A 15,442-nucleotide genomic window follows, 5' to 3' on the forward strand; every position below is an offset into this window, starting at 1 on the left:
AATTTGTTCCTTTTTCAAGTACTTTTTTCTCACGCAGTCTTGATTCTAGGAGTTCTGAAGCATTCTTCGATAGACCCAAATCACGTGCTAAATCACTCAATTCATGCTGATCAAATCCCTTACAAACCGAGTCCTCTTCAATTTCAAACTCTTCATCATTGTTGTCACCTAGTTCATCACCATAATCATGCTCTTCAAGAGAGAGTAGTATAACGAAAACTGGCACTGGGATTTCATATGAAGGAGCCACTGGGCATATGGCCGATGGTAGACTAGGATACTCTATGTTACATTTTTTTATATTTTTTTTCTTTTTATGTCCTGATGTTTTCACTATACAAAAGTAACAATCACTAAAATGATCTCCTGGCTCTCACCAAAGCTTAGGTATACCAAATGGCATCTTATCACGTGTTCTTTGTCCACATCTGTAAACCCTCAACACACTGTTTGCACACCATATGAGGGGCCCAAGACTTATCTTGATCACCAAATTTACCTTTGAAATATGCCAAATAGGCTTGCTCTACAAATTTGCTGATGTTCGCTGGGAATGGTGAAACTGCCACAGATATAACAAAATAGATCAGGGTTTTTTAGGCACTTACAATGAGAAACAGCAGAGCCAGATGAATTTACCAATTACATACTTTGTATTTATTTTGAATTATTTTGTATTGGATTGGATACAGGAGTTTGTATTCAATCCAATACAAAATGTGTTTGAATGAGTTTTAATTTGAATTTCCCGCACACGCGCCGACGTCATCGTACGCGCCGACGTACACGCTACAGAGGGAGAAGAAGCCGGCCGGCTTCTTCTCGGCCGGCTTCTTCTTCCTGGAGAGGGCACCCGACGCTGGAGATCGACGCTAGATGATCGCAGCGGGACCGGGTAAGTGGTCGATAAACCCGAACTTTTCTCACTGTATTTTCATACAGTGAGAAAAGTTCAGGGTTATCGATAATTGTAATTATTTTTTTTTTTCAAACTGTGTTTATTAAATGTTTTTCACATAAAAATACAAGGAAATAAACAAATTATAAGGGGGTGGTGCAGACAAATAGAGCTATGAACTAAGAACCAAAAACAAAAAGCAGAAACAAACAAACAAACAAACAAACAAAAGGAAACACTCAGTAGTCCAATATTATTCGATATCATCACTTGGATAATGAAATAATCCCATAATCATCCTGAAATATTTGTTAAATACCATGTGGAATATTTGAACAACTCCAGTATAGATGTACAGTCTGAGTCATTAAAGGCATAGACCAAAAATTTGTACCATTTCGACCAGAACCGGGTGATAGAATCATCGCCTTGCTGTTTGGCATCCAGCATTTCCATGTGAAATATAGATTTTAGAGAGGAGACAACTTGTTCTAGTTCCGGAGGTTGTGCCTGTATCCAGTTTTGCATGATCGTGCGTCTGGCTGCTAAAAGACAAATATTTGTCCAAGTGCGCAGAGAGCGGGGCATAACATCCACCTCCACACCTTCCCAGGAACCAAACACCAGCAAAACAGGATTGAGCGGTATAGTAAGCCCTGTTACAGAATGGATAAATTTGAGAACTTGGGACCAATACAGAGAAATTTTGGGGCAAAACCACAACCGGTGAGACAGAGAGGCATTCAAACAACTGCATTTAGGGCACTGAAAGTGCCATGACCGTGGTTGTGAGGCTGAGGTGGAGGGTCGGAAAACTTTATAGGCTCTGTGAAGTATCAAACTGAGATTCCCTCCAAACCTCATTAACCATACTCTGTCTCACCGTTTGATAACCTTGTATTATACAATCCACCAAATCCGGATCCTGAAAATCCCTCTGCCACATTCGTACATTCGAGGAGGATAATGGTTTGATAAAGAGAGGGCAAAGGCTGGCATAGATATTAGATATATTGGGGGGAGATAGTTTCAGAAGTTTGTCAAAATTATTTGGTCTAAACGTCTCAGCCGGGCTAAGAGCCAGAGAGTGGAGGAAAGACATAGCTTGGCTATAATACAGCGGGTGAAGGGCCCAATGAGGAACATTATATATCTCCCTTATATTAGCCAAAGAGAGCTTCGTTGAGTTCTCCAGATTAAAGAGCCCCCCAAAACCCCAAAGTCCTTTTTGCTTCCATATCTTAAATGCTGCTTGCTCCAGTGCCTGGGAAAACATGGGATTATCACAGATTGGTAAATACCGTGATATGCGTATAGGCAATTTAAACCGTTGTCTAAGTACTTTCCAAGTGACTACTGTGTCTCTAATGAGAATATTGTGCCGTAAAAAAATGGGTAGGGAAGAAAATGCACAATGCAACAATGCACAGGGGTTCCAGGGGTGAGACATTGCACTCTCCAATTGCACATTAGAATAACAAGACGTGTTGCTCAACCAGTCAATAACATGCCTAGCCAATGCACCTAAATTATAGACCCTAATATTTGGGAAGCCAACTCCTCCCTCTGTTTTAGGTAAGTATAACTTCGCCAGAGAAATTCTCGGGCGCTTCCCAGACCATAAGAACGTTACAAAAGCCTTGTTAAGAGTATTAATATCAGAATGGGTCAATAACAGAGGCAGAGTTTGCATCGGATAAAGTAGTTTTGAAAATGACATCTTAATTAGGTGACACCGGCCCAAGAATGACAAGGGCAGATGTTCCCACATTTTTAATTCCTTTTGTATTTTTGTAAACAGCGGTGGATAGTTTAGGGCATGGAGAGACGAAGGCATACGGCCTATACGTAGGCCTAGATAAGTAATGGAATGTGGTGCCACCTTAAAAGGCACATCTGTCCTCCAATCATTTGCCAGAGTCCCGTTCTGTGTTAAAGACAAAATTTCACTTTTATCAAAATTTATCTTTAGGCCTGCAAAGCTCTCAAAAAGCTGAAATGTTGTTTGAATGTTATTACAAAAAATGGGGTTTGGAGGTAAAGAGCAGAATATCGTCTGCAAAAAAGGCAGTACGTAATTCCCTCGTATGAACTGGGATTCCATGTAACAAAGGGGTGGAATCCAAGTATCTTACCAGTGGTTCTAATGCGAGGTTGAACAGTAATGGGGATAGTGGACATCCCTGTCTAGTCCCTCTGTAACGAGCAATAGAATCTGACAAAAACCCTGGGGTATGGATACGTGCAATAGGAGAGGCGTACATAGCTGCCAGTAAATTTAGAAAGGGACCTCTGATGCCCACCTGTTTCAGAACCATGAATAACCATGGTATATTTACCGTGTCAAAGGCCTTATGGGCATCTATGGAAACAATGGCCGAGTCCAAATCAGGCCGTCTCTTAGCGACCTCCAGCGCTACCAGAACCTTTCTAATGTTGATCACCGCCGCCCTCCCCTGTATAAATCCCACCTGTGAGGGAGAAATCAAAGATGGCATCAATCTGGCCAGCCTGTCTGCCATTATCTTTGACAAGATTTTTGTGTCAATATTTATTAAAGAAATCGGGCGATAGAAGTCTGGGTCGCATGGGTTTTTATCTTTCTTTAAAAGTAATTTTATATAAGCTTCCTGGCCAGAGCGAAAGTATATACCTTGCTCCCATAGTTTGGAGAAGAGTGCGCAGAGGTCATCTGCAACTTCCTCTTGGAGCATTTTAAAAAATTCGGAGGTAAACCCATCAGGGCCCGGGGCCTTTCCATTCCCCAGAGAGGCTTTGGTGGCAAGTATCTGTTCATTTGTGATGGGGGCATTTAGAGCTTCAATATCACTTAATTGTAGTGTAGGCAAGGAAACTTTGGACAAAAAAGTCTGTCCAGCCCGCAAATCCATTGGTGGGGAGGAGTACAGTTGTTGATAGAATTGGGCCAAATGATGGCTCACCTCTTTAGGAGAGGTAACCACCTTTCCTTCCATTGTATTTAATTTGGGGATAAAAGTTGGTTTGTAACCCGTGCGTACCAGATTTGCAACCATTTTTCCTGATTTATTTCCATATTTATGATAATCTAAGGACTTGTACTTGAATTTCAACTGTTCATATTGGAAAAGCCATGAATCAAATTTGCGTTTAGATGTGTGCCACTGCTGCTTAGTAAGTTGGGTAGGATTCTCTGTCAGAGCCACCTGCGCCAATCTGAGTTCCTGTTGTGCCTGTAAAAAATGGGACAGCGTGGCCTTTTTCCTTTTCGCCATAAAAAGATATTATCCTGCCTCTTAAGTATGCCTTGCCTGCTTCCCAGAAAAGGATAGGGTTATCCCTATGCGCAGCATTGTGTTGAACATATTCAAGCCAGGCCACGCGCACTTGCCCTTGGAATTCTGGGTCTTTGGCCAAATAGGATGAGAACCTCCAAGGCACATAATCCCCTCTGGGATATTGGTCACGAATTACAAGGGAAATAGGGGAGTGGTCCGAGATCACCATGGGATGAATCTCTGGAGACTCGGCTTTATACAGTACATCATCTGTACAAAACAGATAGTCTAAGCGGGCCTGAGATACATGCGCCTGGGAAATAAAAGTGTATTGCCTCTCTAAGGGATGAAACCGCCTCCAGACATCGTTCAGGGACATGGCTGAAACAAAATCTGACAAATGGGAACGGGACATAAGTCTCTCAGCGCCCTCCATGCGACCAGAACATCTATCCTCCGTTACCACCATAACTGAGGTAAAATCCCCTCCCACAATTTTAAAAGGTGTGGGATCGTGGGCCAACCATTTGGTGAATTCCTGGAAAAAGGTGGCTGGGGGAGAGTTTGGGGCGTACACATTGTAAATTGAGAGCTCTTGGTCATGTATTTGTATGAGGATTTTAATTATCCTACCTTCCAAATCACTCTGCACTGTTTTGACCTTACCCTGAAAAGATTTGTGGATTAGAATCAATACGCCGGCTTTCCGGTCATTGGAAGGGGTACCATAAACTTCACCAACCCAGAGTTTCTTCATTCTACAAAAATCAGTAGTCCCCAAATGGGTTTCCTGTAACAAGACAATATCTGGACCAAGTCTTTTTAAATGGCGAAGTAAAGACATACGCTTGTTAGGGGAGCGTAGTCCCTTGACATTCCAGGATATTACACGCATACAATGCTAACACATGGCTTAAACATGGACAAAGCATATCTCTCAAACTGGATAAAAGATACAGATATTACAGAAAATGCATGCAAAGCTGTCAACAGGTTATGCCGGTTCAGGCAAGTATAGAAGGACCCACAGGTAAAGGGGACTCTGGAACAATAGAGCATCTTGGGGGTTGTGTGGCACTTCGTGCATGTGATCAAAAATGTAGAGTGTTTCCAGCGACAAAAATCACAAAAAAGAAACAAAAAACAGAGGTAGCAGCAAAAAAAACATTTAACAAAAAACGGACAAGTTGAAAAGGTGACTTTCCTTTTTTCCTCGCAGAGCAAGAAAATAGTGACCAAGTTGGGAACATGCGTAAACAAGTTACCATGTCGTCAGGGTTGGGCTCACACCTCATAAAGTGGGCAATTTGAAAACAATACTGCAATAAAATGCAAGAATAGGAACTACTAGTATAAACAGAAATAAAAAACAAAATAAAATTGCTCCTTAAGATCCCGCCTGAAGTTGTGACTCAGATCGCATCCTCTCCCGATTTTTCTTAGACGAGATTCCGAGTTTTCTAGGTTGTTTTAGGGAATACACCGGAATGGAGGATTTTGCTGCAGTACGTAGTGGTGACGATCGGTGGTCATCAGATCCAGCAGATTGGGCAGATGCAGAGTCTGATACTAAAGTGTGCAGAATTTGTTCAGCTTCCTCTGCTGATGTAAAAGAATGTTTGCGGCCTTGATCATCTGAGAAATGAAGGGTCGCCAGGTAGGCTAGTGTAAACCACATTTTATTTTGGTATAGAGTAGAGCACACCTGTTGAAAACTGCGTCTTCTGCGAGAGACTTCAGCTGAGTAATCTGCAAATAGTAACAAAGATGCACCCTCCACATGTAGGTCCCGCTGATTGCGATAAGCCTGAAGAATACGGGTCTTGTCAGTGTAATGTGAATAGGCCACTATCACCGGGCGTGGTTTGGCCCTCTCTGAACGAATAGGGCCTAATCTATGCGCGCGTTCCACTTTGCACATAGTTGAAAGGTTTAGTAGTTGTGGTAATACATTGGAACAGAGATCCATCAATCTCGCAGGTTTTATCCTTTCCGGCAGGCCAATAATGCGTAAATTATTGCGTCTTGACCTATTCTCCAGGTCATCTAATTTATCCTGTAAAGCCTGCGCTTTGGCCTCCAGCATAGATATAGTAGCCCTAGAGGAAGTAACATCATCCTCCACCAATGTAATGCGCTGCTCGGTGGCATCTATTCTTTGGGAATGTTCTCCTAAATCATTTCTTAAGGATGCAATACCTTTTTGCACTGCAGAGTCGATTGCCTCCTGTAATGTGGGTTTAAGAATGGCTACTACTGCATCAGCAATCTGATTAGGCTGATCACTTTCTGGTAAAACATCATGCTGTACCTTAGAAGATGGTGTGCTAGGGAGACGTGCAGCTGCTGAAGCGGCGGCCATCTTGGAGGGGGTAGCCTTCTGCCTGTCTTTCTTCCCCATCTGACTGTGTACAGCTGCAGCGGAGGAGCGCTCCAGGAACCGTTCCATCCGGGTTCCCAGCGCCGGAGGAACAAGAGGAGGCGGGTGAGTGGGCGTAGTGCCGGTTTTAAATCAGTAAAGCCCTGAGGCTAGCGGGAGCCACTAGAACATGCCGGTAGCTCGCGGGGCACCGGAAGCGGAAGTCCGTAATTATTTTTAACCCGAACCAAGGTCGGGGTTATCACTTGGGTGGTTAAAGTCCCTGGTAGTTTTGAAAAGTTTATTTTCTTTTTCTTCAACATAATGAATTAATGGGACCTGGCATTTAATCAAAAGTGTTTGATAGAGCAGAACACGCAAAGAAATATATCTATTTCAGCTGCCAAAAGTGACTGAAATGAAAATGAGGACAATCCAGAAGTTTGGTTTGCATCTTAAGAAAATTTAAATGGAGAATTTTTAGATCTGACATCAGTGTACCCTTGTGACAGTGGAAGTGGTGGACAGTGGACTGCAAGCTATGCTGCTGACAGAATTAGGTTAGTTCTTCTGCTATAAATTTTTATGGTCCATAATGCCTGCAGTTATGTGGTAAATGAGGGTCAATTTTATATCTTAAATAATGCTTGTTGAGAATTAAAACATTCATAGTCTGGTTGCAAGTTTAGTTAAAGAAAAAATTTTGAATTTCAATAAAAGACAAAATTATACATGTCACATGTTTATGCCGTATTTACTTTTACCCTTAAAAATGTGAAATAATTGTGCTCCACAAAAAAAAACCAAAAAAAAACCCTATTAAATAGAAGAAAAAAAAAAAAACACTTCATCCAAAAGTTGTTCATCCAAAAACTTTAAAGTATAGACATATAAAATGCAGGATTTTACATGCCACTGATATGAGCAAATACTTTATATACATATATATACATACATTATATATATATTTAATATACAGTACTTATCTCTGCAAACAGTTTGATTTTTGACATCCTATACAAATATCTTTATTTTGATTGTCATATCAAAATGCTTCATGCTATTAAACATGAATTTATATTTAAGTGCCTAGGTTATGGCTAATTGCACTGGTCTAAATTTTTTTACTTAATATGCTTTAAAAAAGACAAGGTGTTGGCATAATCGTGTGTGTTCTGTTAAATAATGATAGAGAATCAAAAGCACTTTGTGGCAGAGAATGTCACAAAAATGCAAATTGATTGCCCTGAAATGGCAAGTAATGTTGTGATGTAAGGAAAATAAATACATTTTTAGACTGTCACATTTTATCATTCTTAGTGGAATTCTACTCTATAAATAGGCAAAGCAAAAATAATTCCTACCACAATTCCACTTTCATACTGTTTTCATAAGCTCATGAGCACCAACTCAGCCAGTCAGCTTTCAAAGAAAGTAAATTAGAACAAGGATAGTATTTAATGCTATATAGTCATATGCTATATGTTGTGCATACAAACTCTGTGTTTTCCCTACAGAATTGCAATCACTGAAATGAGGAATCCTAGGCTTGAATTCAATTTCATTTGCAAGAATAAGGATTTTCCCTCACAATGAATCAAAGTCATTACCGCAGGGAGAATTTTTCCAAACTAACAGGCTCCACACAGCCCCTCTGCCTGATCACTCCTAGCGTCAGACTGGTCCAATTTTTTAAATCAATGGCCAGGTGCTTTAGATCAATTCTAAATACCGGCCTGCAAAAATTCCTTTAAGGACACTCTGGGCAGCACTCTGGTACAGCACCATCCCTTTAATTCTCGATTGCCTAGACCAAAAGGGAAAAAAATTGCCGATCTCACGTACGTGCAGTGCGATCGGCAAGTCATCTACATCACCCGATCCCACGTCTGTGTCAGGTGACATAGGAAGAAAAGCCCAGAAGAACAGAGAGAAGATGGCAGCCCCTAGCTCACCAGCCCAAAGACGGATGCCGGGACAACGCGGACCTGATGAAGAAACCACCGGACAGATCGCTGGCTCTGCTGCATTGAAGATGTGTATTTTTTTTGTTTGGGGTCGTTTTTGGGTTTTTGGGATGCTTCCTCTTTAAGTAGCCTTAAATGGTCAAGTGATGCATATGGCTATCAAATCGGAGGTGGAATCAAACTATGTTAATGTTTCCATGATTTGAAGCTGTTGTGTTTAGGTTGACTCTCTAACAGCGGTCGCCAACCGGTGGTCCGCGAGAAGATTTTGGTGGTTCGTGGCTCTGGCCGGTGCACCATCGAGTGGGGTCAGGAAAAGGACCCCGCTGGGGGGGCGGACCGGCTGGAGCCGCGAACCATGTCCCATGTGCAAATCCCTGGCTCAGGGAATTGGGCGGGCTGTGTTTCACGACCCAACACGTCCAATCTCCCATTACAGGCTAAGATCTGCGATGGAAGAGTGGGCAGGGTTATGGTGCCATGCACGGTCAGGAGCTGGCAATTTTAGTGGTCTGTGGGACCATAATGGTTGGCAACAATTTTTATTACTATGAACATAGCTCAAATTCTTGTGTATCTTTAGTGTACTTTCATGTATTGATTGCACCTTTATGTAACTGGCACGTACTAAATCCAGTAGAAAAGGGGTGTCAAACTCTGGCCCACGGGCCAAATCTGGCCAGCAATGTGCTTGTTTTGGCCCCCAAAGGAATCCTAAATATGAACTGCAGCTGGCCCATTGCTGCATTGAACTAGCGCTCCTGCTACAGTTGCCGGCATCACTCGCGTCAATAGACCAGAGACCTCTCTGTCTATGCATGGCCTCACATTGGACTGTTTTAAAGACACAAGTAATTCAGGTAATTCTAGTAGCGGCATCATTCCCCGTCCATAGACCAGCGGCCTCCCCGCCTGTGTGTGGCCCCGCATTGTACTGTTTTATAGATGCAGGGAATTGTAGTAGCCGTGCTATCTCAGTGAAGGAGTTCCAGCCACTCAACAATAAACCCCGCATTCAACAGTTTTCTCGACACAGGGAATAGTAGTAGCGGTGCTATTTCAGTTTTGGTTTGGCCCGCGACTGTTTTTAATTTTGAGAGTTTGACACCCCTGCAGGAGAAGGTTCATTTATATAAATTAAATATTACCAAGGTTACCAACCAATAACTTATATTCTACTTTTAAAATCAATTTCAAAAAGACTCAAACGTGGTCTCCTAAAAAAGAAACAATATAAGGAAACATTCTAAAAAGGGAAAAAAATATAAAAAAATTAGTACCACCCACAGCTGTCATCCTATTAATTCCTTCAATACATGGCAGCTCAGTAACTAATAAAGCAGATTAAAGAATGGAGACCCAAAAGTATTTATCTTCACAAACAAGTCAGAAATGGTACCTTCCAAATCTCACCTGACCTAGTAACAATGTGTAACAGGTAGCTATTGGTTATTTAGCACAAAGTTCTAAAAACCCTACTTTAGGTTGCATGTAATGCTTTCCTCCAACCTTTTTCAGAAGGTTAATAAGTGCAAACAAACCTTTTTCCACCTAGAGACTCATTTACATATACATATAAATACTCACACTGTATTTTAAAATGTCTAAAAAATGTATGAACTGTTGTCTTCAAACACCACAAACACCACCAAAATTTAGGGACAAACTTCTTCTCTTACATCAAAAAACTGAAATCTCATTGAAGGTGCTAAACACTGTTCATAATCAAGCAATCAGACTTTTCCTTTTATTAAAGGACACCAGCAACAACGTATTAAATAGCTATCATGAAAAGGGATGTGGTGTCACAAAAAAGTAAAAAAAAAAAAAAAAAAAAAAAAAAAAACACACACCACAACTAATTAAGTATTTCAAACCTGGTCACTGAAGTCTTCAGGGAAGATCCTCTGCAGCTCAGAATCTGTAAATAATTGACAGATAATATTAATTGGCTTTGGATTAGTGAGCAGGCAGAGAATCATACATTAATATTTGATCAGAAGATGATAGAAAACCTGGCAGGGGATCCTGCGAGGGCAGCCTGGTTCTGTGTAGAGTAAAGCAAAGAACTCACTCTGAGATTCTCCCTTTAGCCTTCCCCAAAACATTAAAAAAAAAAAGGAACAAAAATAAAAGTAAAAAAGAGCTTTGCCGCCCCATTCAATGTAAATTGTTACCTGACACTACAACTAGTCTAAAATTGATTTGCAAGGAAATAAATGTTATCTTTTTAAAGAACATAGACTAGTCAAATGGCCAGGAGAATCACACAGTAAGAACTAAATTCTGCATTCAATGCAAGGGGGTGGGGTAGATCTGCAAGCTTGTCCTTTGATTTTTAAAATCAGATCCAAATTTATCCAGTTATAGAGCTTAACATGTCGCTGTATACAAAAACTTTTGTGAATGTTTCCAGTTTGTGCATTGTTGCTCTTCTGTCTCTGCAAGACAAAGGGATATGAAAAATAAACCTTTTTTTTACCTGCTCTATACAACATGAACAAAAAGATTTTAAATATGGATACATTTTCCTGTTTACCAACTTTTCTTAAAAAAATAAAAAAAGGTTTCTTTCAACCATTTCCTCCAACAAGCATTCCAGCTGGCTACCCATATGCAGTGTGACCAAAGATTTGTGGGTACCTGTCAATCACATAATGGGCATTAATATGGAGTTGCCACACCCTTGAGGTCTATTCCAGCTTCCACATTTTGGAGAAACCTTTTCACAATATTTTGGAGTATGTCTGCGGTGCTTGGGGTCAGGTACCAATATAGAAAAGGCATTGGTAGCAATAGGCATTCCTAAAGGTGTCCAGTAAGGGTAAGATCAGGTTTTCTGTGTAGGCCATTCAAATTTCTTCACCCCAAAGTCTGGCTTTGTGCATAGGAAACAGAAAAGGGTCTTCCATAAACTGTTGCAACAAAGTTGGAGCACACTGTTGTCTAAATGTCTTTGTATAGTGTAGATTTAACAGTCTATTTAACGAAATAATTTAAAGATTAAATAATTGACTAATTTTTAGCCATATCGTGTAACTTGATTCACTGCAGAGCAATCAGAAAATCTTGGCATGGGCCAGCGCACACTTTCAGGATGCATTATTCATTATTATTGTCAGATTGGTTTCACAAGATCTGGTTAAAAAAACTCCATGTAAGAGAGCAAACAGTTTGCCTTTATTAATGTATTAAGTTCATGATTTCTGTGGTATCGGTGTAATACATGGATACAGCTACATACACACACTAGATTATTGTTGCCCAAGTTGAACTGTCATGATCTAGGGTGAAAATGTCCAGCTTTGTGTACAGCAGACCCCCAATATCACTCATAAATTCATCCCCGCAGATCAGTGAATGACCGCAGTACTTTCCTATGGAGGAGAGAAAGGCAGGGCACTACTCATGTCCCACCCTCTACATAGAACAGAACAGCGCTGTATGTACAGCACTTGTTCATGATCCTGTCACTGGAAACAATCACTAGGAAAAACCAACTTGAAACAAAGGTTGGACAGCCTTTTGTTTAAAACGGCTTAGGCTCACACCCTTACAGCAACTTATGTCCGTGTAAACTATTAAGCGAGCAGGTCAGATGCCTCATGCTGAATTCACATTGCTAGGGTATGTAAGGCAGATTACTTCACTTATTAAACTTGTGTTCCATTAATGCAGCCCATTTTTTTTTTTTTTTGCCGGTTTTATTAAAAGCCAAACTTTAAAGCACCTTTATCTTTTTTTTTAAATAACAGTGCAATGCAACATACAGCTTATATGTATGTTATTGTGTGTTGTATACATTTTGGGGTGTCATTTAGTGTGTAATGGAAGAAATGCATAATCATATTTCACCCAGTACGTTTTGTAGTTTGACATTTTTAACAGGGTAGTAAATGCAGATCTTTTATTTTGAGGATGACTAGGAACTTGGCACTCAGGTAAAGGCTTCAGAATCATTTACATCAGACTTTGCTAGAATTTACCATCTAATGTCTATAACAGAACCAAAAACACATTTTTTTTATTTTTGACCAGGAGTCAATGAACATACCCGTACTGTTTTGGATGTGGTAATATTTGTTTATTATGCCACAGGAAAAAAATAATCTATGCAAACACAATGTAAAAAACAAATACTAGTGACCAATGATCTGTGGGTGTGTATAGTCAGTATTTTAATTCAAATTATGTAAATTATCCTATTAACCAATGTAGACACAAAAATGCTGTCAGTTTTAAGCATTGGAAAGCATTCAAAATGGACAATAGTCAGGATCTAAAGTAAAATTTTGGTGCCAGAGGGCTCAAATGAGCCAGAAGAGTAAAGCAGTTCAAGCTGCATTAGCCTCAGACACCTTCTCCTTCTATATCATGATGCTTGCAAATATGTGAGCTAAGAGTTGCCTTGGGACACATCGCTAACAGATGCAGACTTCATAGCTTCGAGTTTTGATCATCGTGTCTGGGTGAGGCAATCCTACAATCTTTACAGCACACTTCATTTGTTGGTTTTGTAGCTTAAGGGCAATTGAATTCTTTCATGAGTAATTTTAATGTTTACATGTTCTTCGGGGTTGGCTTGAATACTAAGTTTTCGTAGGCCAAATATGTTTTATGAGCATGTTAATGCACGGATGGTTCCTATTGTAAAATCTAAAATCATAAACCCTAGCAATAGTTACTTTTTTTTAAAATAAACAGGACACAGAATGGCTGGGAATATAGACGATACTTGCCGTCTCTTGCAGTCATTACTGGCTCCCCATTAAATTTTGCCTTATTTACAAGTCAATCCCACCTTTTAAATGTTGCATGAGTCACTTATTCCCAGGTTAGTACACATCATGGTTCAAAACACATTCAAGAATATATCAAAGTGGTCTTGGAAAGAACTACAGGCAGAGGTTATTATACTCGCAAATCCACCCTTAAGTTTTCTTTTAATGCAATCAGTAAAGTTTCTGAATTTCCCTTAAAATTGGCATCTACCAGAGTTTAGACTAGGGAGGGGGTAAAACAGCCAGTTGCTCAGCAGTGCAGAGAATTACTTATTAGAGAGCAAGGTGCCTAAGAACTGAACTCATTACTCTGCTGCCTGTAATTTTACTGTCCAGTCACAGGATGGGGGTAAGGAGGAGACCTGTAATTATTAGTTACTGAACTGCTTCAGACAAGATCTTAGACTCCGCCCTGGCTTCACTGGTTGCTAATTTAAAGAAAATGAATTCCACTGACACTTTTTGTTCTTATTAAGTGAAATGATGGGATATCATTAAACCACAAATGTAACTGCAAACCTGCCAAAATAAAGTTTACAATAGTGGTGCAACCCCTAAATGATTAGCAATACTTCCAGTGAAATCAATTCTTGGGGATTTCATGTAACCCATATAGCAGAACAATAACCTTTATCACCATTTCCGGTGCTTCAAGCATTTTCAGTATAAAACTAATGTCCACTCCTATTGCCAGAGCTGTGCTCATGAGGCTGGGGCTGAGGTGTGTAATAAATTAAAACAATGCAGCAGCCACACTTAAGGATAGGTAAGCTACAATAAATTTTGCTCCCAGATGAAAACAATTATTTTATAGACAAGCCTGCACATGAAACTAATGTGGTAGGAGTTGTTCCTTACAACCTAAAACTTTAACAGCTGGGGTAGGCAAACTTTTATGGCCACTAGGCTATTTCAGGGGTGGGCAGGAGCACACTAGGTGGGACTCTGAGTCCCACCCTAATGGCTCTGCCTGCCACCAGGGAACGCCCCCTGAAGTGAAATCCCTCTCCTCCATATGATTGCAGAGGAGAGGGATTTTCTCTATTTACCATGACGGCGCAAGTATCAACGCTGGTCATGGTAAATAGGGGAGCAATGGCAAGGAGGCGACACTGGAGCCATCTGGCCGGCAACCGGCACCATGGGTTGCTGGCCGGCATTAGGCCGGATCAGCCAGGGGGCATTAGGCCAGAACGAACTACCGGCTAGACTGTATCTGGCCTAAAGGCCGGAATTTGCCGACCCGTTTTTCAGCAAAGTTGTCTCCAGACACTAACTAGTGGTTACTAAATAATTTCGCTCTTTGTGGACTTCTTCGAGGTAGCTGTGTCTTAGACATTATATACTCCTTGAACATAGATGACCTACCTAGAGAGATCCTCCATTCTGGATAATGTAAGTCACTTTATTTAGATTTTTACCACAGTCTAATAAATTATCTTACCATTCATCAAGAGTTATATATGCAACAATAATTGATATTTATGTGTGCAACACTACACGGTGTATTGAATGTATACGGCTTAGTGTAATTACTTATCCTTGTCAGTCCTTGATGAATACAGCTTAGTGTAATTACTTATCCTTGTCAGTCCTTGATGAATAACTGTATATAAAAAATCTCTCTACTTTAAAATTATGGTTTTATATCAAAATCTTTGGTCATGTTGGATATATGTAATATCAACTTTGTATTAGACATTGTATTGTAATATAAGACTATTATTTCTCTATATTCTACAAATATACCTAGACCGCATGCAACTTAAAAGCACAAGCAACCCCTGAAGGGTATACCACAAAGGGTGAAACGCGTCGGGTATTCAGTCTACGTGCAACTTAAAACCAGCTTTCTCCTCTTTCTATTTCTATAATATTCTTGTGTTTGTGTAGGTTTTCTTCTGGGCACTCTGGTTACACCTCCAAAAACTAGGTAAACTGGCTTTGTTCCTCATGAGTATGGTAATGCCAATATATTGTAAGATCCTCCGGGGACAGTTAGTGACATGGCTACAGACCGCAAGGTGCCAGGTAATATGACTGAATACAGACAGATTTCAAACAGTGCATAATACACAATAAATACAAAATAGAGACATTTATATTGTAAAATATATAGTTATTTAAAACTTTATTGTAATACTACACTGTAAAAAAAAATATCAGCACAGATACCCAAT

General features: G+C 40.3%; 1 protein-coding gene across 13 annotated transcripts in view; it reads right to left on the minus strand.

Moving 5' to 3' along the window:
- Window positions 1-15,442, minus strand: part of DENND1A (DENN domain containing 1A) — a 651,854-nt gene that overhangs the window by 566,204 nt on the left and 70,208 nt on the right. For all 13 annotated transcript variants that reach the window (XM_072430328.1, XM_072430340.1, XM_072430333.1 and 10 more), the window contains one exon: window positions 10,359-10,402. In XM_072430328.1, the coding sequence (XP_072286429.1) occupies window positions 10,359-10,402 (44 nt within the window). The remainder of the gene's footprint in view (window positions 1-10,358; window positions 10,403-15,442) is intronic.

The sequence above is a fragment of the Pyxicephalus adspersus genome, chromosome Z (assembly GCF_032062135.1).
Source record: "Pyxicephalus adspersus chromosome Z, UCB_Pads_2.0, whole genome shotgun sequence".
Lineage (NCBI taxonomy): Eukaryota > Metazoa > Chordata > Amphibia > Anura > Pyxicephalidae > Pyxicephalus > Pyxicephalus adspersus.